Source organism: Brassica napus, chromosome A6 (genome assembly GCF_020379485.1).
Source record: "Brassica napus cultivar Da-Ae chromosome A6, Da-Ae, whole genome shotgun sequence".
Classification (NCBI taxonomy): domain Eukaryota; kingdom Viridiplantae; phylum Streptophyta; class Magnoliopsida; order Brassicales; family Brassicaceae; genus Brassica; species Brassica napus.
In genome coordinates, this window is record NC_063439.1 from 26,090,530 (window position 1) to 26,115,661 (window position 25,132).

At 33.3% G+C, this 25,132-nt stretch overlaps 4 protein-coding genes across 8 annotated transcripts; all 4 read left to right on the top strand.

Annotated features, from left to right (window-relative positions):
• Window positions 1-492: 492 nt before the first annotated feature.
• On the top strand, window positions 493-2,196 carry LOC125609830 (B3 domain-containing protein REM9-like). Of its 2 annotated transcripts, XM_048781275.1 has the most exons (4): window positions 498-820; window positions 1,200-1,625; window positions 1,696-1,990; window positions 2,082-2,196. In XM_048781275.1, the coding sequence occupies exons 2-4, from the start codon at window positions 1,200-1,202 to the stop codon at window positions 2,108-2,110; spliced, it is 750 nt and encodes a 249-aa protein (XP_048637232.1). In that variant the 5' UTR covers window positions 498-820; the 3' UTR covers window positions 2,111-2,196. The 2 variants fall into 2 exon arrangements, with proteins under 2 accessions (XP_048637231.1, XP_048637232.1); XM_048781274.1 differs by lacking the exon at window positions 2,082-2,196 and having other exon boundaries at window positions 493-820; window positions 1,696-2,071.
• Window positions 2,197-3,344: 1,148 nt separating this feature from the next.
• LOC106369332 (sucrose transport protein SUC3) lies at window positions 3,345-7,368 on the top strand. Of its 4 annotated transcripts, none has more exons than XM_048781277.1 (14): window positions 3,345-3,778; window positions 4,250-4,315; window positions 4,517-4,615; window positions 4,719-4,783; window positions 4,880-4,964; window positions 5,050-5,083; window positions 5,199-5,298; window positions 5,405-5,480; window positions 5,657-5,995; window positions 6,109-6,252; window positions 6,334-6,567; window positions 6,673-6,736; window positions 6,834-6,877; window positions 6,969-7,368. In XM_048781277.1, exons 1-14 carry the CDS (start codon window positions 3,518-3,520, stop codon window positions 7,134-7,136), a joined length of 1,779 nt encoding a protein of 592 aa, XP_048637234.1. In that variant the 5' UTR covers window positions 3,345-3,517; the 3' UTR covers window positions 7,137-7,368. The 4 variants fall into 4 exon arrangements, with proteins under 4 accessions (XP_048637234.1, XP_048637236.1, XP_048637233.1 ...); XM_048781279.1 differs by having other exon boundaries at window positions 4,744-4,783; XM_048781276.1 differs by having other exon boundaries at window positions 6,673-6,877.
• A 1,893-nt stretch (window positions 7,369-9,261) lies between these two features.
• LOC106365438 (basic blue protein-like) lies at window positions 9,262-10,084 on the top strand. Its single transcript, XM_013804870.3, has 2 exons — window positions 9,262-9,543; window positions 9,771-10,084. The coding sequence occupies exons 1-2, from the start codon at window positions 9,354-9,356 to the stop codon at window positions 9,968-9,970; spliced, it is 390 nt and encodes a 129-aa protein (XP_013660324.2). The 5' UTR covers window positions 9,262-9,353; the 3' UTR covers window positions 9,971-10,084.
• Window positions 10,085-19,848: 9,764 nt separating this feature from the next.
• LOC106369333 (transcription factor MYB88) lies at window positions 19,849-23,589 on the top strand. The gene is made up of 11 exons (XM_048781281.1): window positions 19,849-20,569; window positions 20,657-20,703; window positions 20,810-20,866; window positions 20,946-21,018; window positions 21,102-21,157; window positions 21,258-21,449; window positions 21,540-21,751; window positions 21,866-22,011; window positions 22,168-22,310; window positions 22,385-22,676; window positions 22,749-23,589. Exons 1-11 carry the CDS (start codon window positions 20,495-20,497, stop codon window positions 22,851-22,853), a joined length of 1,398 nt encoding a protein of 465 aa, XP_048637238.1. The 5' UTR covers window positions 19,849-20,494; the 3' UTR covers window positions 22,854-23,589.
• Window positions 23,590-25,132: the final 1,543 nt, after the last annotated feature.

Sequence of the window (25,132 nt, forward strand, 5' to 3'; positions counted from 1 at the left end):
TAAATTTACAATTATTTTGGTAAGAATTATAGTTTAATTATTTATAAAATATATACTAAAACAAATTATTTTGAAAGTTTTCATCGAAATAAAAAAATTCCATAAAAATGCCGTCTCCATGAAATAATTATATGTATTGGTTGCAACAGAAGAAATATATATATATATATATCAGATTTTAGTACTTAAAATCATGAATGCATATGTATGCTCTACAATAAATTATGAAATTGTTAGAATAGACAATTCCTCTTGTCTTTTTTTACTTTTTGTCTATAATGGCTCCTTAAAAAGGTTACTTAGTTTTATTTTTTCAAAACCAAAAAAAAATGAAGTCGATTTTTTATGACTAAAAAAATTCAATAAAAGAATCCAGTACCATTTAATACCAAAATGAACCGTTCTCATGTCAATTTAGTCATTTTATTTTATGAAAGGAAAAAAAAACACCATAACAATTATAGCAAACCTCAAAAATTGAGGTCTTAAGACCATGCGCATTGAGGTATCATGCGGGGTTCACGGGCTCGAGTTCATAGGCCCAATTGATTAAAAACACATAAAAAAAGGGTTTGTTTCGCCGAACCGGGCCTTACGGGTGAACTCGTAAGGGGCGGGTTCACGCCACGTGTCCTCCTCTCAGTGGCTTCTCCTTTCCGCGTTGGCGAGAGAGAAAGAAGGGTCTCGGCGTCTTGATTCATTTCTCTCATCTCCGTAAAAGCTAGGGTTTTTTTCTCTCTGAGGCGATTCTCTGTGCGACCTCCATCTCCGGCGGTATTCTCCAGCAAATCCACTCTGGTTTCTCTTCTCCACCTCTTAGGTGAGTATTGAGTTGAACGGTAGAATTCTCCACCTCCTCTCCATCTTTTTGTGTTTCGGTTTTAAATCGATTTGGGGATTTTTTGTTTGAGGGTTTCAAAATCGATAGAGGGTTTTCGATTAATTGATGTAAATCGGCATGCTCGTTTCATTAGGGTTAGTTTCTGTGAAATTTCAAATCGATAGAGGGGTTTAGAGGTTATATTCACTTCAGTTAGTAACTAAGTAGTGGCTCGTAGTAATGACCAAAGCGTAAACTCGTTGGTTCTTGGTTAGATTTCTAGTCGGAATAGAGTCGTTGTTACCTTGGCCATACGATTGGAACATGTCTTTCTCATCTTCTTTGTTTCTTACATGTAATTGGAACTCGATTGTTGCAGATGGAAACTCCCCGAGAACCTCATTTCTTCAAGCCTCTTCTTCCTGGTTTTCACAGTGGCGTGGCAATACCACTTGACTTCTACTCAAAACACATACAAGGGGCTGAGATCAATAAACCATGGAAGCTAAGATCGGACGCTTCGGATCAAATTTGGGAGGTGATCCGAGAAGGCAGGACACTCACCAAAGGTTGGAAAGAGTTCACCGAAGCACATGATCTTCGAATCGGTGACATTGTCATCTTCAAACACGAAGGAGACATGGTCTTTCATGTGACACCTTTTGGTCCTAGCTGTTGTGACATTCAGTATACACATCCTCACATCGTTAAGGAAGAAGCCGACGCGGATGATGCTCCTACTTTCTCATACGACTACTGCTTCTTGGCTGAGGTTACTGCTACAAATCAAAAGGACGACAAAATGGTGAGTAAAATTTAGTTATTTATTTGTTTCTAGTACTGCTTCTTGGCTGATGTTATGTATGTGTTTGTAGTTTCTTCCTGTGGAAGCTATGAGGTGTGGTGCTTTGAACCAACAATGCAAAGAGGTCAAACTTGTCAACAAGGAGGGAAAGTCATGGACTGCGCGCTTCGGATTTAGCGAATCAGACGGCGCATATTACATCAACAGAGGGTGGAGAAAGTTCTGTCGTGATAACAGATGCACCATCGGAGATTTGTTTGTGTTCAACGTGGTTGGAGACGGGACGACAACTCCATTACTGTGTGTATGTCCGGAAAGGAAGGAGTGTACTGAACTACTGATCAAGCACTTCAGCAGAATCGATGGTAAGTCTTCTCATTTGACTTGTTTGTGTTGTCTATAACTTCAATGTTACTACTTTGCTTCTGCGTTAACTTGTGTTCTCTTCTTCTACAGGTAGCATTGCTTCTACCTCACGAAATTAGATGGCTCTTTTGCGGTCTTTCCTCTCTATCATCTGAACTTGTTTCTTTTTGTTTCATTAGCAACTTATCAACTTATGTATTTCGGTTTGTAAAACTTGAATGGTTTTTCTATGTGAACTTTTATCCTAAGTTAAACATTCTCGAACTTAATTGCTTTGTTGAATGCGTAGACTGATCATCGAACAAAATGTTTCTATGAATTGAATTTAAGTTAAGAAACAACATAAACTCCAAAACTCTAACATACCTTTTCTACATCTGAAAACACATACCAAAATATTAAAACATATCTCAAAACCAAAACTTAAACTCCAAAACTAAAACATAGGTTGAATAAAATGTTTTCATAAATTTTATAATATATTTTAATATTGTATTCATGTATTCTGAATAATCTTAAATTTTTTTTAAAAATTAAAAAATATTATTATTTTATTCCTATGAACTCCTTCTTCAGGTTCACTAATGCAGAAAACAACAAATTCGGGTTCATAACTGTTCATGGACCCACAAAAAAATATTAAAAAATTTTGGTGAACCCCTAAGTGGGGTTCACCAATGCTCATGCTCTAACACAACTGAAAATGATTGGCTTTAAACTTGTTATAAAAGTGCAGTTGATGTAATAAAGAAACAAAAAGTAAAATAAAAGATTGGACATAAGAGGTCATGTACACGAAGGAGAAAGAGAGGGACAAGGAGAGATGGAGAAAGAAAGACGTAAGTATATTAAATTGTGCCTACACCTTTCATTTTCCAGAAGCAAGAATCATAATCTTCTTAGCATTTTTTTCACCAATACATCATCATAACATCTGTTAGGCTCACGTCTTTTTCCTTTCCTCCTTTTGTAAATTTCTTCTCTCTCTTTTCGTATAATCCCTATCACGTTATATGCTACAAGCCTATATATATCATGCTATACAAACATGTCTACGCTGGGGTTTAATGGGCTTGTTTTATGATATGGGCTGAACAACGAGAACTGTAGGCCCATTATGAAACAACAGCGTTTTCTGTTTTAGAAAGCGCGCTTTTATGTTTGGCGTCGGTGACGGCGACTTTCGTCCGCTTTTTCTTTAAACCGAAGCAACGGTTCCGATCCGTACAAATAAAAACCAACGGTGGTGATTACACGACGAAGAAGTTGACTTACGAGTTACGACCGGTAAGTCTTATAATAGACTAGGAGATACAATCTCAACCGTCCATCTATAGATCAACGGTGTCTGTAAAACGAATCTAAAAAATAAAACGATCGTCGTCTCCAAAATTGACTCATCTGCTAGATCTTCGATCGTCGTCTCCGAATCTCCAGGCGCGATTCGAGAGTATTATAATCTATTTGAATCGGAAATTTAGGGATCTGTAGTGGTTTCGGGGGGGCATTGTTGACGACGGCGAGATATGGCCGGGAAGAGTGGAGACTCGGTGTCGATCTCGGTGCCGTATAGGAATTTGAGGAAGGATGTTGAAGTTGAGATGGTGACGAAGCATGGAAACGAACACGCTTCGTCTTCGTCGTCGTCTCCTTTGAATGGTTCTGACGGTGGTGAGCCCGTGGCGAAGGATTGTAGCTTGGTGACGCTGGTGCTTAGCTGTACAGTCGCTGCTGGTGTTCAATTCGGATGGGCATTGCAGCTTTCTCTCCTCACTCCTTATATTCAGGTATTGTTCGTTCCCGCCATTTCTGGTAGATTGTACGAATAAAGTTAAGGGACTCTAATGGTTTGTTTGGCGTATTTTATTTGCTGAATTGGATGATGTGAATTAATATATAGTTACGTTTTGACTGGTAACCATCGTAGGAACGGATAGAAAATGAATGAGTAGGAATAAAATTTTAGGAATGATGGTTCCTTGTCAAAATTAATGAGTAATAGATTTGTTCTATAATTCTCTACGAACAAAGGAATGAAGGGGAATGAAAAAGAAAATCCATTCCTCATGAATGGTAAAAAATTTAAGGAATATTAAGGAACAAAGTGTTCCTCCTCGTTCCCTTGGTCACCAGTCATATTGAACCAGTCATATTGAACGGCTTTTATAAATCAGCTTTATTGTTGTTGTAGTTGCTGATGAAGCGTTTTGAGTATCTTACCTAACAGTGTTGTTGCATTTTGGGTGATTGGTGTGCAGACTCTTGGAATATCTCACGCTTTTTCTTCTTTTATTTGGCTATGCGGCCCTATCACAGGCCTTGTGGTAAGTTTTCAATCATGTTTTGTTTCCTTTAAATTTTTTTGAGAATTTATACAAATTTTCTTGTAAGGAGATATTTATTTGGTGATGGTGGGGATATTTGTCTGTCTTGGGAGTTAAAACTCTGACTTGTATATATATGATCAGAAACATTTTGTTGGTACTTATTTGTTTGTTGGTACTTATTTGTTTGTTGGTTATTAGGTCCAGCCTTGTGTGGGCATTTGGAGTGATAAATGTACTTCAAAGTATGGAAGACGACGACCTTTCATCCTTGTGGGATCACTCCTGATCTCTATAGCAGTAAGGGGGCAATTGAAGATATGATTTTTTTTATTTTCTTTAGGATATAGCTGCGTACGTTGTGTGTTTATATATATAAGCTAAACAAAAACTTGCTATTTAGGTGATAATAATCGGGTTTTCTGCAGACATTGGGTATCTATTAGGAGATACGAAGGAACATTGCAGGTTGCTCTCTTGCTACCCTGCCTATGTCATTATTTTATAAAGAATGTTTAAATATATAGTGTTTGACGACTTGATGATGTGTATATGCGAATGCAGTACTTTCAAAGGGACACGGACCAGGGCAGCTTTTGTATTTATCCTTGGGTTTTGGTTGTTGGATCTAGCAAACAACACAGTACAGGTTCAGATCCAATCTAATCTACTAGTTCAATGGTGTTAGTCATTACCTAAATATCCTGGAATGATGTTTTCTGCTTTGGATTCAGGGACCTGCTCGTGCTCTTCTAGCTGATCTATCAGGTAGTGATAGGAATTTTCCATACATGTAACAGACTGAAATCTAGAATAGATTGAATTTTCATTGTTTCTGATCTTTAGAATAAAAAACATAAGAGATGTCTCTTGCTTTCCTTAGGTCCTGATCAGCGGAATACTGCAAATGCTGTCTTCTGCTTGTGGATGGCTATTGGGAATATCCTTGGGTTTTCTGCTGGGGCTAGTGGACGATGGCAAGAGTAATCTTTGAGATCCTCATTCTCAGAAGCTTGTATTCTATTTCCTCATTTGCAGTTTTGCATTTTTCACAAGCTGTTAAATAATCCGGGTATCTTTACTGAGCAGATGGTTCCCTTTCCTAACCAGTAGAGCATGTTGTGCCGCATGCGGAAATCTTAAAGCAGCTTTTCTTCTTGCAGTGGTAAGCAGTATGTTCTTTTTTTCTGACACATGCATCTACCAAACCATGTCATGTTTATATCTTGGGGACCATTTAGTCACAACTCAAGACATATTAATCTACCTAGTGGCTTTTGTTCGTATTTTGCAATCTGAATATATTGTTGGATATTGTTCTAAGAGTTGTCATTATTTCAGGTCTTTCTCACTATATGCACTCTTGTCACAATCTATTTTGCGAAAGAGATTCCTTTGGCAAGCAGTAAGCCCACCCGCATACCAGATTCGGCACCTTTGCTGGATGATCTCCAGCCTGAAGGCCTTGAGCACTCAAAATCGAATCATGGTGCTGCCAATGGGATTAAGTATGAAAGAGTGGAACGTGATATGGATGGACATCTTAAAAAGTCAAACAATGAGCATCAAGATAAGACCTTCATTGATGGCCCTGGATCTGTTCTAGTGAATTTGTTAACCAGTTTAAGGCATTTGCCGCCTGCTATGCACTCTGTTCTTATCGTCATGGCTCTAACATGGGTGAGTACCAAATAAAACATTATGGTATATCTTTATAACGGTTATCACCTTTGCGACATTGTTTCCTGTTCTTAGGTCCTTTTATATATTGATTGTTGTCGTCTTCCTTGCAGCTATCGTGGTTCCCCTTCTTTCTGTTTGATACAGATTGGATGGGAAGAGAAGTTTACCATGGTGATCCAACGGGAGATAGTTTGCGCGTGGAACTTTATGATCAAGGTGTTCGGGAAGGTGCATTTGGCTTGTTACTAAACTCTGTAAGGATCAGTATAACAACATTATGGTCTGCTGACACCAGTCACTCAGTTATTGAATTTTCTTCTTCCTGGTTTCTGTAGGTTGTCCTTGGGATCAGCTCATTCTTGATTGAACCAATGTGTCAGCGGATGGGTGCACGAGCTGTATGGGCTCTGAGCAATTTTACAGTATTCGCATGCATGGCAGGAACAGCTGTTATTAGCTTGATGTCTTTGAGGGATAACTCTAAAGGAATTGAACATATAATAGATGGAAACGAAACAACAAGAACTGCAGCCATAATCGTTTTTGCACTCCTCGGTTTTCCTCTAGCTGTATGTATTTTAATTCGAGCCGAAACCCTCTTTTTAAAGTTATTGTTGCAACATTTCTTTTAAATATGTGATGATAAAACTATCCTTTTGTTTCCTTTTGTGCAGATCACATACAGTGTCCCTTTCTCTGTCACAGCAGAAGTCACTGCTGATTCCGGTGGTGGTCAAGGTCGGTGTAAAGCTTCAACCATTCATAGCTCTAGCGTCTTAGATTTCAAAGTACCAAATGGTTACTTCACTCTTTTTGAATTTTGTTCTCAATGTAGGTTTGGCTATAGGAGTGTTGAACCTTGCAATTGTTATCCCTCAGGCAATCTCTCAAATCTAACCACACTTAACTTCATTATTTTTATATAATACTGCTCAAGTCCTGTTAATAGTGACAATATGGTTTGAAACAGATGATAGTCTCGCTTGGAGCGGGTCCATGGGATGCATTGTTTGGAGGAGGAAACTTACCGGCGTTTGTTTTGGCGTCTGTTGCTGCTTTTGCTGCCGGAGTTATTGCTTTGCGTAGCCTTCCCACACTATCTAGTTCTTTCAAGTCTACTGGTTTCCATATCGGGTGAAAACTTTTAAACCGGGACTCCAATACAAAACCGAGCCACACAGTTTTTTTTTTCTTGAGGTATAGACTTAAAATTCAGATTCTTTTTGTTGGCCATGTTCTCGTCTCTCGACATATATGTATGTAGGTTTTGTACATTTTTAGTTTTGTTGTAATGTAACGACACAACAATGGGACTATAAATTTACAAATACACCTCTTTATCACCTGAAAAGGTACATTTATCTTCGTTATTTTGAATCACTTCAAAGAGTTTCCCTCCCTAAAAATAAAATACTAGGTAATATTGTTTTCTGGTTAATATGTTATGTACGTTTACCAAACACTTACTGTTTGTTTGATCGTATTTGTTAAAATTTCATATATACATAATATAAAACAAGCAATATACGACTACTGTAAAGACTCCGATCCTTGCTGTACACAAATTCATAATTTTCACATTTTAAAATGGTCTGAAACGTTTCTTTTAATGCTCTTTAGCTATTTTGCATAATATTTTGGTATTAAAGACGAATTGTATTTAGAAAATGATTTACACGAAATTCTTTGAAAGGTTTGCGATTTTGATTTTCTAAAATTTAAAATGATATACATGATTAAAATAGCTTTCAAGAAACGTCTTTTGGCAGTATTAAACGTTGAAAAATACATTTCAGTGATTTAAATCGTTTACTCTAGTTTAAGTCACAATACTTACTAAGATTTGAGTTTTATGAATATATTTCATAATAACTAACGTCAATGGAGTGAATGGTGACTCAACAAATGAGCCGACAACCTAACCCGAGAATGGTTAACCACAGAACACTGCTTACGTAAGTTCTAGTTGTTCCTAGCAACCTAAATGGACTTCAGCCCAATTAGTTTGATGTATGAATTTCAAGCAGTGGCAGCAAAGAATCCACTTCTTTCTGACTACTCTGAAGCTGGCTAGGTATCTTACTGAAGTCAAACCAGTGCTACATGCGACAGTACTGATCTAAGGGTGTTATATGCGATAACACTGATCTAAGGGAAATAGCTAGCTTTGACGTATGGAACTGTGGTGACTTTCTATGCAAAGGTTATATCAAAAATTCTTTGGTGGACCAATTTTTCAATGTATACAATAAAGTCGAAACATCCAAACATCTATAAGATGCTTTGGAAAAAAAAAATCAAAATTTACAATGTAGATTCAGAAAAATTTGCTACAACAAAATTTCTTAATTTTGTGAAGGTGGACTCAAGACCTATCATGGATCAAATGCATGAACAACAATTGATCTTTCAAGATATCACATATGAAGTTATGAATCTCTGCGAAATGTTCACTGTGAATTGCTTCATTGATAAGCTTCTTTCAAACTGGAAAGACTTCAAAAATTATCTTATTTACAAATAAAACTTTTTTGATTTTGGCAAACCTGTTTACCCAACTTCAGAATGAGTCACTAAAACATGATAAAATACTAAAACATGATAAAATAGATCATTTTGTACTCATGATGCTAATGTTACTAAATACATGAATAAAGGTAAATAAAAGAAAAGATTTCAAAATTTTGGTTTGAAGATTGCTTAACAAGCACTTAAGAGCTTCAAGAAACAAAGTTCAACCTCCCATAAAAAATAAGCTAGGTGGTGTGACAATTTTGGTAACCTCCCATAAACATCATATGCTTTGGTAAGTTTCTAAGTTCCACCAAAATATCTAGTCTTTCTAAAGTAAGTTTCGAGAGCATAGCGCAGATGTTACATTCGCATATTTTGTTTCGGGTGATGTAAACAGTCTCACATACGAACGATTTATTAAGTTAAAAAAATATATCAAATTTTGACTACATATATTCGTCTATTTTCTTAATGGTTTTCGAACGTTTCAACGCGTTATATTATTGTTTCCAACTTGTTTATTTTGTAATTTTTCATTTGGATTCTCGCGTCCTAACAAAACAAAAATAAACCAAACAAAAGATAATTTGGGTGACTAAAGTCAGTTTACAACTTTACAAAGACAATGTGTCCATAAATGATAAATGACCATATATCGTGGATTCTTGAGACCTTCAATGAAACAGAACAAAATAGTATTAAATGCCTTCATATCTTCTTTGAAAACTCTTTGTGCACTTTCTCTTCATATTATTGTTAGTTTGTTCTTCTCATTCACTCTCTATAGACCATCTCCCTCCCTACCTCTCTGACTGTATACACTTTCTCAGAAGATTGATCGATGGCCAAGGGAAGCGGCACTGCACCATGCTCGGCTCGTGCTATAGTAGCTTTGATGGTTGTCTCAGTGTTGGTGCTTCAGTCTTATTACGTTGAAGCTTCGACTTACATTGTTGGTGATTCTTTGAAATGGGCCTTTAATGCTGTGGACTGGCCTAAAGGCAAACATTTTAATGCCGGTGACGTTCTCGGTATACATAATTTTACGTCCTTCACTTGAGCTTTGATAGTATTCTATTGTTTTGCTACACCTACACATATACCACAAGCAATTAAGTTTTTGCTGCCCGCCCTAGATATGTCTAAACTGTGTGTTTTTAACCAAGAATGCATGTGCAAAATCATCGTTTAAGTATTTATATGTATCATAGTCTGCAAACATTTTCATTTATTTACAATTTTCAAAAATTTGTCGTAGTGTTTAACTATAATCCGAGTTTTCACAACGTGGTCGTGGTGGATAGTGGAGGGTACAACAGTTGCAAAACTCCGGCAGGTGCGACAACATACACTTCAGGCAAAGATCATCTAACTTTGTCTAAAGGACAAAACTTCTTCATCTGCAATTTTCCAGGCCACTGTGAAGGCAATATGAAAATTGCAGTCACTGCCGTTTGATTTTCGTCATGCATTCAAGATAGTACTATGATCTTCACTTTGTCTATGTTCTTAAGAAAATATATTAAGCATCCAATAAATTTTGCATCATTAATTAGTTACCCTGTTTTTATCTTTCTTCTGATAAGTATCTGGTTCAATATCCGCAGAAGATAGATATAGCTTGATAATTTGGAGGATCCTTCGTTACTTATGTAGATTTTAAAATAGAAAAGCAGAAATCATAAACGTGATATAAATTAGAACTTCATTAATGGACTTTGTGATAACGTAAGCCCAGATATTGCTGTAGTACACTGGCCATCAATTGAACATGTTAGTGTATTAATATTTGAAGTTTTTGTATTAGAAATTTTCGGCAAAATTTTAAAATAGAAATTCTAGCTGTAAATCTATTCTGAATACAGTTTATATGAAAAATATGCCTGCGACAGTCTGCAACTAATGATATTGTCTTATATGATTATAATCAGACAATAATGTGACAGATTAAACAAACAAAAGAAATGTTATAACAGTGAGGAACAAATCTATTAGCTTTGGGACGCCCTCTGCATATTGAATGAGTACGACCACACATTAAATATATAACAACTACTTAGATTCCACAATTTAAAATTTATTTCATGTAAGAAGAAATTAAAATGTTTAAACTAACTGGTTGAAACATTACTAATATAAAAAACCACAATCCAGACTTCTTTAGAAATTGATCTAAGCTATCATTCTTTTTTTGTGTGCAAACAAGCTATCATTCATATCCAACAAAACAAAAGAATGTTGTTCAAATTAGAAACTAGTCAAGCTAGGCTGTTATATGCCATGTTGACCTATATCGGTGAAGTTAACCTACATTGGATTCCAAAGTATAGCTAGGTGAGTCTATATAAAAACAAGAGTTTGGTTGTGAGAATTTGCTTTGATGTCTGACACATTCTCACCAAAACTGAGGCAGTCTTCTCCATTTTCCTTGATCATTATGCTTTTCTTTGCAAATATTATATGATTATGAGAAATAGTTAAAAAAAGATAAAGTATATTATATGATTATACTATGGAACCCTTATACTATATATGTATCATTTGTTTTTGTTGTTTGAGAAATGCTTCCTTTTGTTCTTACGTTGCGTTTTATATTTACGTAGACATGCGTCTATACATACACAAATAAATTTCATTATTATTGTCATTTTTAGTCTGGTTTCACTAAACCAAATTGATCATATCTAGCAATTTTTTGTACATATATTATATATATCATATCCAAAATATACAGTTTATCTGTATAATCCGTAAGGAGTTGAACCATAAACTTATGTATACATTATATGTGAGATTGATGAAGTCTTATAGATCAACTTGCCACTATTTAATTAAGTGGTGGTGACATTGAATCAGCTAAAAGTTCGAAATAATTTGTTACATCTAGCTCTATAAAATATAGTAAATGAAATATTCAATATATAGTTATATTCACTCAAATTAAAGTCGGGTGTTTAAAATTTGAATGACCTCTTAACTATAAAACTTACCACTGTTTCATTCACGTAATGCCGCGATTAAACATTGGTGGGTGAATACATATACGAGTGATGTATATATACTAATAAACGCACACACGGTGTGTACATAAGAGAGTGTATGGACGGTGGAATCTTGGAAACAAAAAAATGATTGGAGGATTGATTTAACATAAAGAGAAAAGGGCCTCTCAGCTGTTGATAAAGACGCAATATTTGCAGAATTATCATAGGTTAAAGCTTTAAGCCACATGCATGGCCACATTGTGTAAACATTTACATGTTTTATCACACATTTACATGATTTATTACATGTGCCCTGTTTATAAATACATGTATGTCGTGTCTTTTTTTTTGAACAACCAAACATTTCATTAAAATCAGAAGCTAAGCATAATACAAAGCAGTTTTAGCTAGGGCATCTGCAGCAGAATTTAGAGTCCTAGGAACATAAGCAAAAGTAATGGAAGAAAAAGATGATGATACATTACATGTATGTCGTGTCTATATACATATCCATTCGTTTTATGTACATTACATATTCGTACGTAAAGTTAAGTAGTTAACTACTTTTATTTGGATAGTTAACAGTATGACTCTTTGGGCAAATGGTTTATGTTTAAGAAACAAAAAGCTGTTTTGGTCAAATGGTCAAACTGACAAGTGACAACTAACCTTAAACTATGCACTTGTGTCATATAAATATATCCTGGTCTTTTCTGTCTTTCTTAATTACATGTTATTTCAAAATATAAAAATATCCCAAAAATGAATACTAGTATAGTATGAAAGAAACTTCACACCCTCCAAGAAGTATAGTTAATTAACAACAAAAGATTATTCATTAAACTAATTGATGGTGTTTTAGTGGCCTCCATCATTTATTAAGTTTCATTAGACATGTTCTTATTGATGAATGCAAATTCAGGTGACAGCTGTTGGCTGTTGCAGCTTGGATTGTCCAAAACATCTACCAGTTTCATTTATTTTGTATACTTACATATATAACACTCCTCACTTAGTCACTTAGATCATAGTTTTGATAAATAGTTGGATCTGAAATTATGATGATTTAGGCCCAATTAACGAAACTTTAGTTAAGCAAGCTAAGATTAAGATTAAGATAGGCATCGGATTCCTAGAAAGCTTGTGGGCATAGGGAGAGCGTGCATGAGGTAATATATGTTAAAAGTCATATAAGTAAAAGAACAGAAAATAGACGAAAAAAAAGAAAGAAAGAAAAACAAAAGGTTAGGGTTTTAGAAAAGTCGGTTCAAGTTTCTAAAGTGAGGTGCCCACACGGTTGTAGGAATCCCAAGCAATTCAGCATCTATAAATCATTTTTTACATTGCTAATATTGATTTTAATTACTTTCTTTGCACACGTGGGACAGATGAATGTGTTTTTATTTCCAGTGTTGTCTTTATTTTATTTCCTGTTAACTTTGTATGATGAATGGGTTTCGGGAAAACAAAAAAGACAAACTCATGATGATAAGGGAGCGGCCTAATACCCAAAATTAAGAGCATAACCTTATGCAGTAGACAAAAGTGTATATAAAACTCTTCTTAATATTTTGGTCAAAAGATATCAAATTAAAAGAAAGTACGATCGAAAAATTCTCTTTAGTAATTTCTTTTTGTTGACGAAAAATATCCCTTAGTAATTGACTAATTTCTTCTAGGGAACGTTTCTGCTTTAACATTAAATCTACCCATAAGCATCCTTTTAAACTGTCTACATATCAATAACAATATAACTCTTTATATGTATTCATTTATTCCACTCAAATTATGTATGAGGTACTTCTATAATGGATGTAAATACAAGTGTTCGGTTTTACAAATTTCCTAGAACCATGATATTTAAGTGTCAGTCTTGTATCTGTGACAACAACCTATTGAACACATTTTTAAGAAATTGAAATTTTATAAATCAACCCAAACACATTACCATATGCTTTGATTTAATCCATGATTATTATGTCAAAATTAAATAATACCTACTGAACAATAAGTCCTAGTATATAGTGATGAATGAGCTATGATCATCATTATTTAGCCACCGTATTATGAAAGTTTTTGAACTTCTTATAAAGTTCTTTTGGTAAAAAATTCTTAGAAAAAACAAATTCTTAGAAAATATCACGTTTAGTTGATAACCAGGATAAGACATGCGGCTTGCGCATGGTGAATTTATTTGTATATATTATCGATTTTTTTTTAATATATTTTATCATTTTTTTATACATATACAAATTTTTTGTTATTATTATATAATTTCTTTCCGATTGACCGGATCAATATTTATTAAAAATTGCGGAACTAAACTATATCATGGGTTGATCGGATTGAACATCAAACAAATTCTGACACAAAAACCTTATTTTTTTCACCGAACACATTCTTGAAAAAAAATGAACAGTACTGCTTCCACAGTTGAATTATTTTGACATTTATCTTCCATATGGTTTTGAAAGGTTTCAAATCAACCATCAAATTGATACATATCATTTTAATGCTTTTAGTCGTATGCTTAAGGAAAATTTACAATTTTGGTAATTTAAAGTCGTTTTAATATTTTTAAATATAACATATAAGAAAAAATATAACATATAAGGTTTCCTCATTTTTATGATTTAAAGTCGTTTTGAAAAATTTAAAATATAACATATAAGGTTTCTTCATTTTTGTAATTTAAAGTCATTTTTAAAAATTCAAAATATAACATATAAGAAAAATATATTTTTATTATATGGTAAATATGATTGTTTATTTTTTTAATAATATAAAATTAAACAAAAATAAAAAAGAATGCAAAAAATTGTTGTCAAATCTTTATTATTCATAGTCATTAATTATCATATATATGTTAATCATATTAGATAATTATGTAATTTTTATTTAAGGAAATAATACATGCTTCTTATATTTTTGGTTAATATAATGTTTCTTATTAATTGAATTTGGACTAACATTTTTTTCAATTGATTATTAAGCTGCCACGTAAGCTAAATTGTCATCCTAATTTAGCAACACCTAAGCATGATTTCTTTTTAGTTAATACAAACTTAAAATTATAACTTTTTAAATGATCTTCAATTAATATATAGGAGATTTGTGCGACATATATAATAACTAGTGGAGATTCGTAATCATCCAATTCCGTATGCTTTCGATATATAGAAATAAAACTCAACGTAATGTGATTATCATCTATTCAGAAGACGTAAATATGATCTTTGCATAATCACCTAATACTAGTTTGCAATAGTTATCATTGTGTTACTATTCAAAAAAATATAAATACAAATAATATACTTATCAAAAAAAAAATACAAATAATATATATATATATGGATGTACATGTATTAATCTTAGAGACCTCATATTTTAAATAAAATGTGACAAAATAATATACAAAAGACATTGAGCAAGTTGCATGAGTTTGTAATTCAAAAAAAAAAAAAAGTTGCATGAGTTTGAGTTCGAACAGTTGTTTATATTTTTCAAAACGTTGGCTGTGCAACGTGGTGGAAACCCAAGTAGGAATACAGTAGAACACAACGACAAGTGGTTGAAATTGATTGGAGCAGAGGCCGCTCTACTTGGCATGATGAGATCATGTAAAGAAGGTGAAAGCAAGAAAAGATGCACATATCACGTTCTGTTAATATAACAAAATTAATAAACTACTATAAATCACTATGGGAAATTGGGTCATTCCTCCAACAAGACAACAACAAAACCCCATCAATTCCCACTTCACACAATAGTTCTGTTATATAACTAATCATTTCCATCTATGGATTAAGCTTTTAATATTTTTATAAGTAGTCGTTTCTACTCACTAATTTTATCATCATCTTCACTGGACCACATCCTCGTCACTCCAATAGAATAGTAGAAAGTGGTTATCCAATATATTTTCATTCTATGAGAGTTCTTAAGCAATAAAACAGTGTAGCATATTCTTATAGTTACTGCAAACAAACTATTTTTTTTATCCTGTCTTAATACACAAACATGCTCTGTGCTCTATTTTTATTTCTTAAGTTGCAAAATATTATCACTATATGATATTAATAAAATGTGGACTCACCATTCTTTCGTTTCTTCCCTTTTATTTGATAAGCATGCTAAGTAGACTATACACAAATAGTGTTGCTTTAATGTGGTACTAGATTTTGAACCGTATGAGAATAGAACTCTTTGGAAAGCAATAAATATGCGACCCTGAATAATTTATATAAAGAATATATCTTTCTTTATATATATAATAATGTGTGGGGATGAACAAGGCAATAGTGTGAGGGGTTAAGTCAAAAAAAAATTTGTTGCAAAGCTATAAGAGCTGGCCACTGCCTTAAACAAACAAAAATTCAATCAATCTCTTTCCGCATTTCTTTATATATTCAATTTTATCTCGCATCTTCCATCGTATTGATCAATAGACAATATGAAACCGCTATAATCACCCCCCCCCCCCCCCCCCCCAATAATCATGATATATGTGATAAATGTTTATAAAATATAGTGACGATAACAGCTTATTTCCAATTCATGTTTCTTAAAATCTTGCTTGTATTCCACTTGTGTGTATCATACTGTTAAACTCCCACTCATCTATAGATTCTGTATACTATTTTTGCATTGGATTTTATACTATATCGTTGTTGTAAATTCGTATTTTGGTGGAAACATGTGTTAAAAGTTTATAAGTTATACGATGAGCTTATGGCATAGATACTATTATTGTTATGAATGAAAATCTTAACAAGGGTGGTGGATTCACTTAATCAAAGAAGGAAAAACCCAAGTACATGATGTGAAAATATATTAAAGGAAAAGAAGACTATATATGTGTAGTTGGAGTTGGTAAAGTTGCATTATAGGTTTAGGAAATTGGAAGCTACAAATACTTTATCCAATGGGAATATCATGTACAAGTGATGGGAGATAAATGTTCACTCTCTTTCAAAGTAGAGCCCAAACGCCACAATATGACAATTTTTTGTGACATAAAGAATTGAGAACGACCCATGTTGTGGTGGGAATCATTTTTCATCTCCACCATATTTTCTTTTATTGTGATTATTTAACAATAAATATATTTAATAAATGAGTGATTTTTATAAGTCAGGTTTTCATAAATTATAAGAAAATATAAGGTCGTTAAGAAAATATAATAAGCCTTAGTTTTTTTTTTTGAACTATAAGCCTTAGTTAATCCTCAACTGATGACTTGGAGCACTATAATAAAAGGAGTGAAATTTATAAAACGAGTGAAATTTATATGGTTTATATAAACGTTTGAGTAAAAGAAATATTTTAAAAGAGAGAGCGAATATTATAAAGACAATTACACCAAAAAAGAATATTATAAAGACAAAAACTTTGTTGGCTGATAGAAATTAAAGAAAGAAAAACGTAAATTTTTTGGTCGAACGAAAACGTACTTTAGTGTAAGAAATTGTGATAAAATGAGGGAAGAAAGGAGTGAACTTTTGCATTGGGTTCCATTATCTATCATAGAGTCGCCCTTTTTGTGGCTGCTTGTGGGCCTTTCTCATTTCACCGACCTTACTCTCCTTGCATCTATATCTCTTTTCGTTTTAACATAAAAGTAGATACAGTTTCAGTTTTATACAAAATACAATAATAGTATAAGAAAAATAGATATACACCAAAAAATAGTTTAGTGTCAAATACTGTAAACCAATACGTAGTACGCATGCTTTCCCATACATATATGACGACAAGTTTGCTCGATAATTCTCACGGATTCATCATCATCCACCACGTTATAAAATTTTGTATCCACCATTTTCTTTTCTATTATAACACAAATATAAAATGGAGTATATCTTGTATACATCCAAATCCAACCCTTTAGTATAAAAAATAAAATTATGTACAAAACAATAGGGATGGAATTATTGTATGAGATCTGGATCAGTCCCGAAATTCGTTCAGGATCTATTTTAAAAATTGTGATATTCGAAAGAGTACTTAAATCTAAAAGTAAAATTTAGATTCGTCAAAAATAAATCCGGATTTAGATATCTTGAATAACAAATCCATATAACGTAAAAACAAATCTAAATTTGGATATTTGGATTTTTCCTTCCCTACTAAGCAGATTATGTAGATTGTAATTCTCTTGTAAATGAAATAAAATATTAATTTGCTCTAAGATTATTTTCAAAATTAATTTCAAACCTAAGTTTTACATGCTCCAAAAATAATTTCAAAACTTTAAATTTTAAATTTTATATAGTGAAATTTCATATTTGTAAGTTATATTGTACAAAACCTCACATTTGAAGTTTCATATAACTTTTTTAATAATTTATTTTTCAAATAATTTTGTTAACTTTTTTAGTTATCATTTTAATCATTATATTTTTGTATCTTATACAATTTTTGAAATTTTAGTCTTTATAATAATCTTGTTAAATTTAATACTTATCATTTTTAGTCATTATAAATTTTATTCTTATACAATTTGATACAATTTCATATAATTTTATCACTTTTATAGTTATCATTTTCGTTCTTAAAATTTAAATTTTAGTCTAATTTTTTTTATAATTTTTTATACAATGCAATATTTCATTAATTGAATAATTTGTAATATGCTTATTATATATTCTATCATTAGATAAAATTTTGTGATTTTTATTATAAATAAAAAGATTATTGTGTAAAATATAAAGTTTATAAAATAATTTTGAACTTTTTATTTTGTTGAAAAATACCCTCACACTTCAAAATTTAAAGTTTTGCCAATTTAAATTGAAATTGTTTTGAGAGATGCTCTAAACCAGAAATTAAGATATTGTAGTTTCTATACAAACCAAATCTCAAAATAGACCCTACATTTGTGTAAGGGAATTAAGCTCGAGGGAAAAATAAATGTAACTTGGATGTAGACAAGTAGTAACAGTTTTTTTTTGTCGACTAGTAGTAGTATTATACGTATCCCTTTGTTAAGAAAAAAGTATTATACGTATCCCGGTCATATTGCAGTACAACAAACATCTATCATATAGTATTTGTTATTTACTTACAAGAAGAGTGATTTGTGACTTGTCTGACTGCTTCGGTGGTTAAATCTGCTACTATTCCAGATTCCCAAACATCACGCGCTCAAATCTCACGTGTACCTTAACATCCTGGTCAAAGTTTGAACTAACGAATCGTCCAACTGATAGTTTTAACTTTTACGATTTAACCAAAAATATAAACATTATCTTTATCACATTCCCATGTGATTAACCACTGTAAAATACTTAAAAAGTATGAAAATAGAAGTCCAAATAAAAATACTTCTATTCATTCTCTTGGAGTGTTTTAAGTAGGTTTGAGTGATATATAAGTCCAAATAGTTTACAAGTAAAAAAAAAGTCCAAATAGTTACCAAATAAGGTTTAAGTTTGGATACATCGAACTGCATCTTCTTTTTAAGTTACAGCTAAATTCTTCTTCAAATATTAATTTAAGTTTAAAACGAATTTCGTTAAATGTTGAATTTCTTAAACCAAAAGCATTGGTTGCTCGTTGAGTCATGTAAATTTAGTATAGTATTTGAACAAAATAACAACAACATTAATGCCAGTAGCTACTTCCTTGCAATAACTGTTCCGTAATATCTCAGTTGAAGTGATATATTTTTGTTCTATTTTACAAAATTTGGAAATAAAACTCGAACCAAATCGCTATGGAGATAAAATTATATTTAAGCAGTATGCCAGTATCTACTTATCGAAAGATAAAGAAACACAATCAAGATGAACAATAGGTGTGAAAAATGAAAACCCTATTCTAGATACGACTATATTGTCTGAAGATCACATGTCGAACCATGTGCACTTTTCAAATGCAAACAGTTTGAAAGATTATTCTGTGATTTAAAAAAAATTATATCATACACTCAACAAAAAAAAAAAACTCTTGGCAATATGCCGTAATAAAACCAGCACGTTCGGTTGTGTGCAACTTAAGGCAAGTTTTTGAATGTACTAAACTTTATTGTATTATATATTCATAAGGTAACACATCCATAAATACAGTATTATATTACGTTCATACTTTACAGATGTAACCACGATCGGTCTTGGACAGAGCCTAACGAAATATTCGCTTTGGATTTTCATAAATTTTGAAAAATATTTATATATACATAAGCTCTTAAATTTTTTTTAAAAAATTAAATCTTCAAGTTATTAAAATATTTATTAAATCGTCTAAAATTTCAAAATTTCAGGGCCGACTTCGATGTAACTTATATATGTAAAGAAAAATGAAATAAATAGAGAAAAACAAAAGAAGCGTTAATGGGGAGACACATGGATTTGGGGTTTATTTTTCAAACTTGCCTTCATACCCGCGCACTAAACCCCAACCTTTTTAATTTATTTTCTTTAAATTCAAGAAATCGTTTAAACACAAATACAGAGAGAGAGAGAGAGTTTTTAAAAGAGGAGACATGTGAAGGAGAGAGAGAAAGAGAGGAGAATGAGATCATTTTTTCATTTCTTATTTACAGTTCCAACGAACTGTGAGAGAGGTTTCTAATTCTAAAACAAAACCAGTGTTCATGAATTGTCTGAATGATAACCGAAAAAAAAAATTAAAAAAACATTTCAATCCGGGAAAAAAATCAAAACTTTATTTCTTCCTATAAAACCCTCTTTTCCAATTTCGTCAAAATTCACTCTCTTTGCGAACCTACGAATCCAGACGACTCTGTGAAGTTTATTTTATAAAGCAAGGATAAAAATGGGGCTCCTTTTCACAGAGTGATATATTTTTTTTAATTTAAAGATTGGGTTTTTATTAGCAAAGTTGGAGGGGTCGGCTCGTCTGGTCTGGTCTCTGTGGGATAGAGATAGTTTTGGGGGTTTTAATAAAGGGACAAGGAGCGTCGACGAGATAATAATATTACATTGGAACAAAAGAAGACGAGAGAGAGAGCGTCAGTGAGAGAGAAACTAAACTAATGGAAGAGACAAGGAAGAAGAAGAAGGATGATTCCAAAAAGAAGGAGCGTCATATTGTCACTTGGTCTCAAGAGGTTTCTATCTCTATTTATTTATTTATTTATTTATATGATTGCTCTGTATGATCGAACAGAGTTTCTGAGATGTGTGTTTGTTCGCAGGAGGATGATATACTTCGAAAGCAAATCACTTTACATGGCACTGACAAGTTCGTGTCTTATTCTCTTCTATTTCTTCAATCTCTCTGATGGTTTTATTTGATTGATTCTGATGAAAAGATGTGTTTTTTTTTTGGTTGGGTTGATTGATATCAGTTGGGCGATCATTGCTTCCAACTTCACTGATAAGAGCACAAGGCAGTGTAGACGCAGGTTTGTGTCCGAAGTCAAAATGATTGCTTTATTTTTTGTTTGTTTTGTTTAATCGGATCATGGGTTTTGGGTTTTGAAGATGGTATACATACTTAAACTCTGATTTCAAGAGAGGAGGTTGGTCCCCTGAAGAAGATACTCTTTTGTGTGAGGTATTACATCTATTTTTTTTTTTTTGTTATTACATAGAGTTTGTATCTCATCTTGTGTGTGTCTGTGTTTTGGTATTATATAGGCACAAAGAGTGTTTGGGAACAGATGGACTGAGATAGCAAAAGTGGTCTCAGGCAGGTATATATATTGCATAATTAAAAAAGAGCTTTTATGGTGAATGAAGTTTATGAATATGAAAGGAGTTGGTTAAATGTGTTTTTTCTTGTTTTGTGTGTAGAACGGATAATGCAGTGAAGAACAGGTTCACAACACTGTGCAAGAAGAGAGCCAAGTATGAAGCCATGGCTAAAGACAATAGTCTTGCTTCTTGTGTCATCAACTCTAACAACAAAAGAATGTTGCTCCCAGACTGTGGTATCAGTACACCACCTAAAGCCGAAACCCATTCCCCTCTTGCTAAAAAGATGAGGTGACAACTTTTTTTTTGGTTTCTCTTCTGGTGTCCCATTGACTCAAAGAAATGAGTTTTGAAACGTTTGGTCATGTTTCATTATTTCAGGAGAAGTGACGTTCCAGATGTAACAGTGTTCGGTAGCTATGGGGATAGGTCACACATAAAGGTTAACTCGGGTGTGAATCAGCATCTCTATGGGAATAGATCACATATAAAGGTTGTGAATCAGCAGATAAGACCTCCTTTCTTAGTACTAGCCCACAATGAGGAGAAGGAGGAGGAGAAGAATCAAACAAACAGTGCCAAGGAGAGTGAAGGTGAGCAACTAACTCTGCGCAAATTTCTTCTTCTTGATGCTTATCCTGGAGCAATAGTGAAGATGCAACATAGTGAGTTCCTATTCTGTTAACTTGTGTGTTTTCTGTAAATAGGTGAGGATAAAGGGAATCATGAGGTGTTTCTTAAGAAGGATGATCCGAAGGCAACATGTTTGATGCAACAAGCTGAGCTTCTCAGTTCATTGGCCCAGAAAGTTAATGCAGATAACACAGACCAAAGCATGGAGAATGCCTGGAAGGTAAACTATTCTGCGGTTTTGCCGTGATCCTCAACTCATTTTAGCCACTACACTTTGAAACTATTGACTGGAAATATAACTACACCGTTGCAAGATTCTCTTGTGAGCTTTCAAGTAACAGAACTGTTATTGTTGTTGTTGTTCTACATGGTGCAGGTCCTGCAGGATTTCTTTAATAAAAGCAAAGAGAATGATTTATTCAGATACGGACTACCTGATATCGATTTCCAGCTTGAGGAGTTTAAGGATCTTGTTGATGACTTGAGGAGTAGTAACGAAGATAGTCAAGCCTCTTGGAGGTTCTGATCTCACACTTCTTATGATTGTGGTGTTATACAGAAATGGTTTCTAACATTTTAATGACACTTTATAGGCAACCGGATCTCCATGACTCACCTGCAAGCTCTGACTATAGCTCAGGATCAACTACAATACCACACTCTTCTGGTGATCAAACCCAACAACCCATGTCTGGTTCTCAGACAGAAACACAGGAGCAAAATGCTGGGGAGTTACTACCAGATAATGTGCAAGTGGATTTACTGTCAACTTGTCATGAGATTGTGCCCATGTCGGTTGAGGAAGAGTTTAACTCGCCTGTTCAAGTCACTCCATTGTTCAGATCTCTAGCAGCAGGCATCCCAAGCCCACAGTTCTCTGAAAGTGTAAGCTTTGCACCTAAATATTATGGTAATAGTTTTATAAAAGAGAAACATGATGGAGTATGTCTTCTGCAGGAGAGGAACTTTGTGCTAAAAACACTTGGTGTTGAGTCCCCATGTCCAAGTGCTAATCTTTCACAACCACCTCCTTGCAAAAGAGTCCTTCTTGATAGCTTGTAAACCAAACCAAAAGACCGCGGTTATGTCTCTATGGAGCCGACATAACTTGCATTTTTTTTTGCTTAGATTTTCTTCATTAGGTTTGCAGCCATATCGGCCTGAAAAGTTTTTGTGAAGCGGGCGTGCCATGATCTGCATTCTTTTCCCCCCTCGGTGTTCATAATCTAGAATCTAAGAATGTTAAAAAGGTAACATTTCAAAGTCTAGACCTGAGTTTCTCTCTCAGATACTCAGGAGTGTTTCTTTTCATCATTAGCATACTTGAAGCCCATTTCATAAAAGGGTTAAACAAGTATGTACCTTTTTTTCAGTTCATGACTTGTGTTGTGTGTAAGAAACATTCTTTTGTTTGTCCTCCTTCTTTAAAGGTAAAGCCCGGATACATAATCCGGGTCTTTTCCTTCCCAATGAATTCTTGATTTGTTGTGTTCTTGATTCTCTGTACAGAATCTATAAATATTACATAAAAAGCAGATGTTTTTGTTTTAGAGTGTAAAAAGATAAAACAACTTCAGAGAGGCATCTCGCCTTTCTATATACAGTGATGGTTAGAAAACATGAAGAAGAAGAAAACTTAAGCCAAGACTTTCATAAAGGTTTTTGGAGAACCTTTCTTTATGTAGTAACTTCTCATAGGTGTGAGAAGTAGACAGAAACATAATGGTATTTTTTAAAGAAGATTCATGTGATTTGTAAAGAGATTATATGAATGGAAATCATTTGATTTTGGTGTGAATTATCTTATCTTTATTACTACTATACTACAAACGTACCTATGTTTTCTTGTTCTTCTCCTTCCTCCGTAGTTATAGTTGCAGAAACATAAGATTTCAAATGAAGAGGGGTTCTTAGTTGGATCTGGATTGCTTCTCTATTAAATGGGTAGAGTTAAAGTAAGTGTTAGTTAGTGGAAAGATAAAACGTAATCATCACCTTTCTTACCTTTTTTGTTTTTAGTTTGAAATTTCCAACCGCTCTTTCTTTGTACTCCTAAACCGGTTTTCAGTTCATAAAATCAATTTTTTTTCTAAAATGAACCATAATACCGGTTGACCCGACCAAGAACCGCTCATTACCAATGACACAATGATGCTAAGTTGCTAACAAACTTCCTGGTCGTGGTTATGGTCGTGTTAGCTCGTCATAAATATGAAGTTTTGTCCCTCGCACTGCATAGACAGTATTTTAGAATGTCCCATTCCGCTTCTGGGTGTTTCTTCTTATAGAAATCCAATGCTTCGAATCCGATCTCTTGTGGTAAGGTAAACCATGTAGAGTATATTGTGCCCCATGTATAAGTTCATTCTCAGCCGGTGCAGCCTATGAGCATAGATTCAGCTCAACTATAGATTCAATAGAATCTTTAGGACCTGCCTGCATCACCAGCATTATGTCTCACGCGAGATTTTCATTGTACGTATGATGATATGATTATATGTAAAATACGTGAAAGTTCTTTATTTTTATTTTTTAATTCACGATTATCATAACGGATGGCTCAATGGATATATCATAGATGATTTGGTTGACAAACCATATAAAAAGAAAAGAGATTATGTTGTTTGAAATAGTTAAAAGATTACTACTATTTACATGCTTGGTATATAAACTTTAGACCTCCATAAAAAAATATCAAGTTGCAAAATACATATATTGTATTCAGTCAAAAAAATAATACATATATTGTAAGTTTGTAACAATCTATACTCCTATCACTATTCATAAAATGCAAGTTGTCACATACGCTTTTCCAACAAAAATAATTTAAGAAATCACTTTTAAGTTTGCTATATATGAAAACTATTCTTAGTCACCATTTTGTATTGCTGCGATTAGTGACGTTTTTTTCATTAGTTCTGCCAATATTAAACGATTTCAAATGCAATTTTCCACAGGTCTGTCAAGGTGTAATATGGACAAAAAGTTTGCTCTTGTATGTAATGTGTCGGTCCATGGTAATGTGAATAGATAGATCTACAAAGGGAATGTGTTGGGTCAATGCATGGAATAAAGTTATAACTACAATTGAGATTAAAATATTACAAAAAAGCGTGTAAACAACCTCTTTTTCGTTAAAAACTAGTCTAAACTTGCTGTCACCAATAGTTATGAATTTAATAAACAAACACCTGTAGGCTTATCTAGATAATCATTCGAATCTTTTACCACATTCAATAATACTATCATTCTAGATTTGATGCATCTTATAGGAGTCTTTTGCTTTTGCTTAAAGTTAAAAATGTAAAGTTGAAGACTTTCGAATCTGACGTGGACTTGCT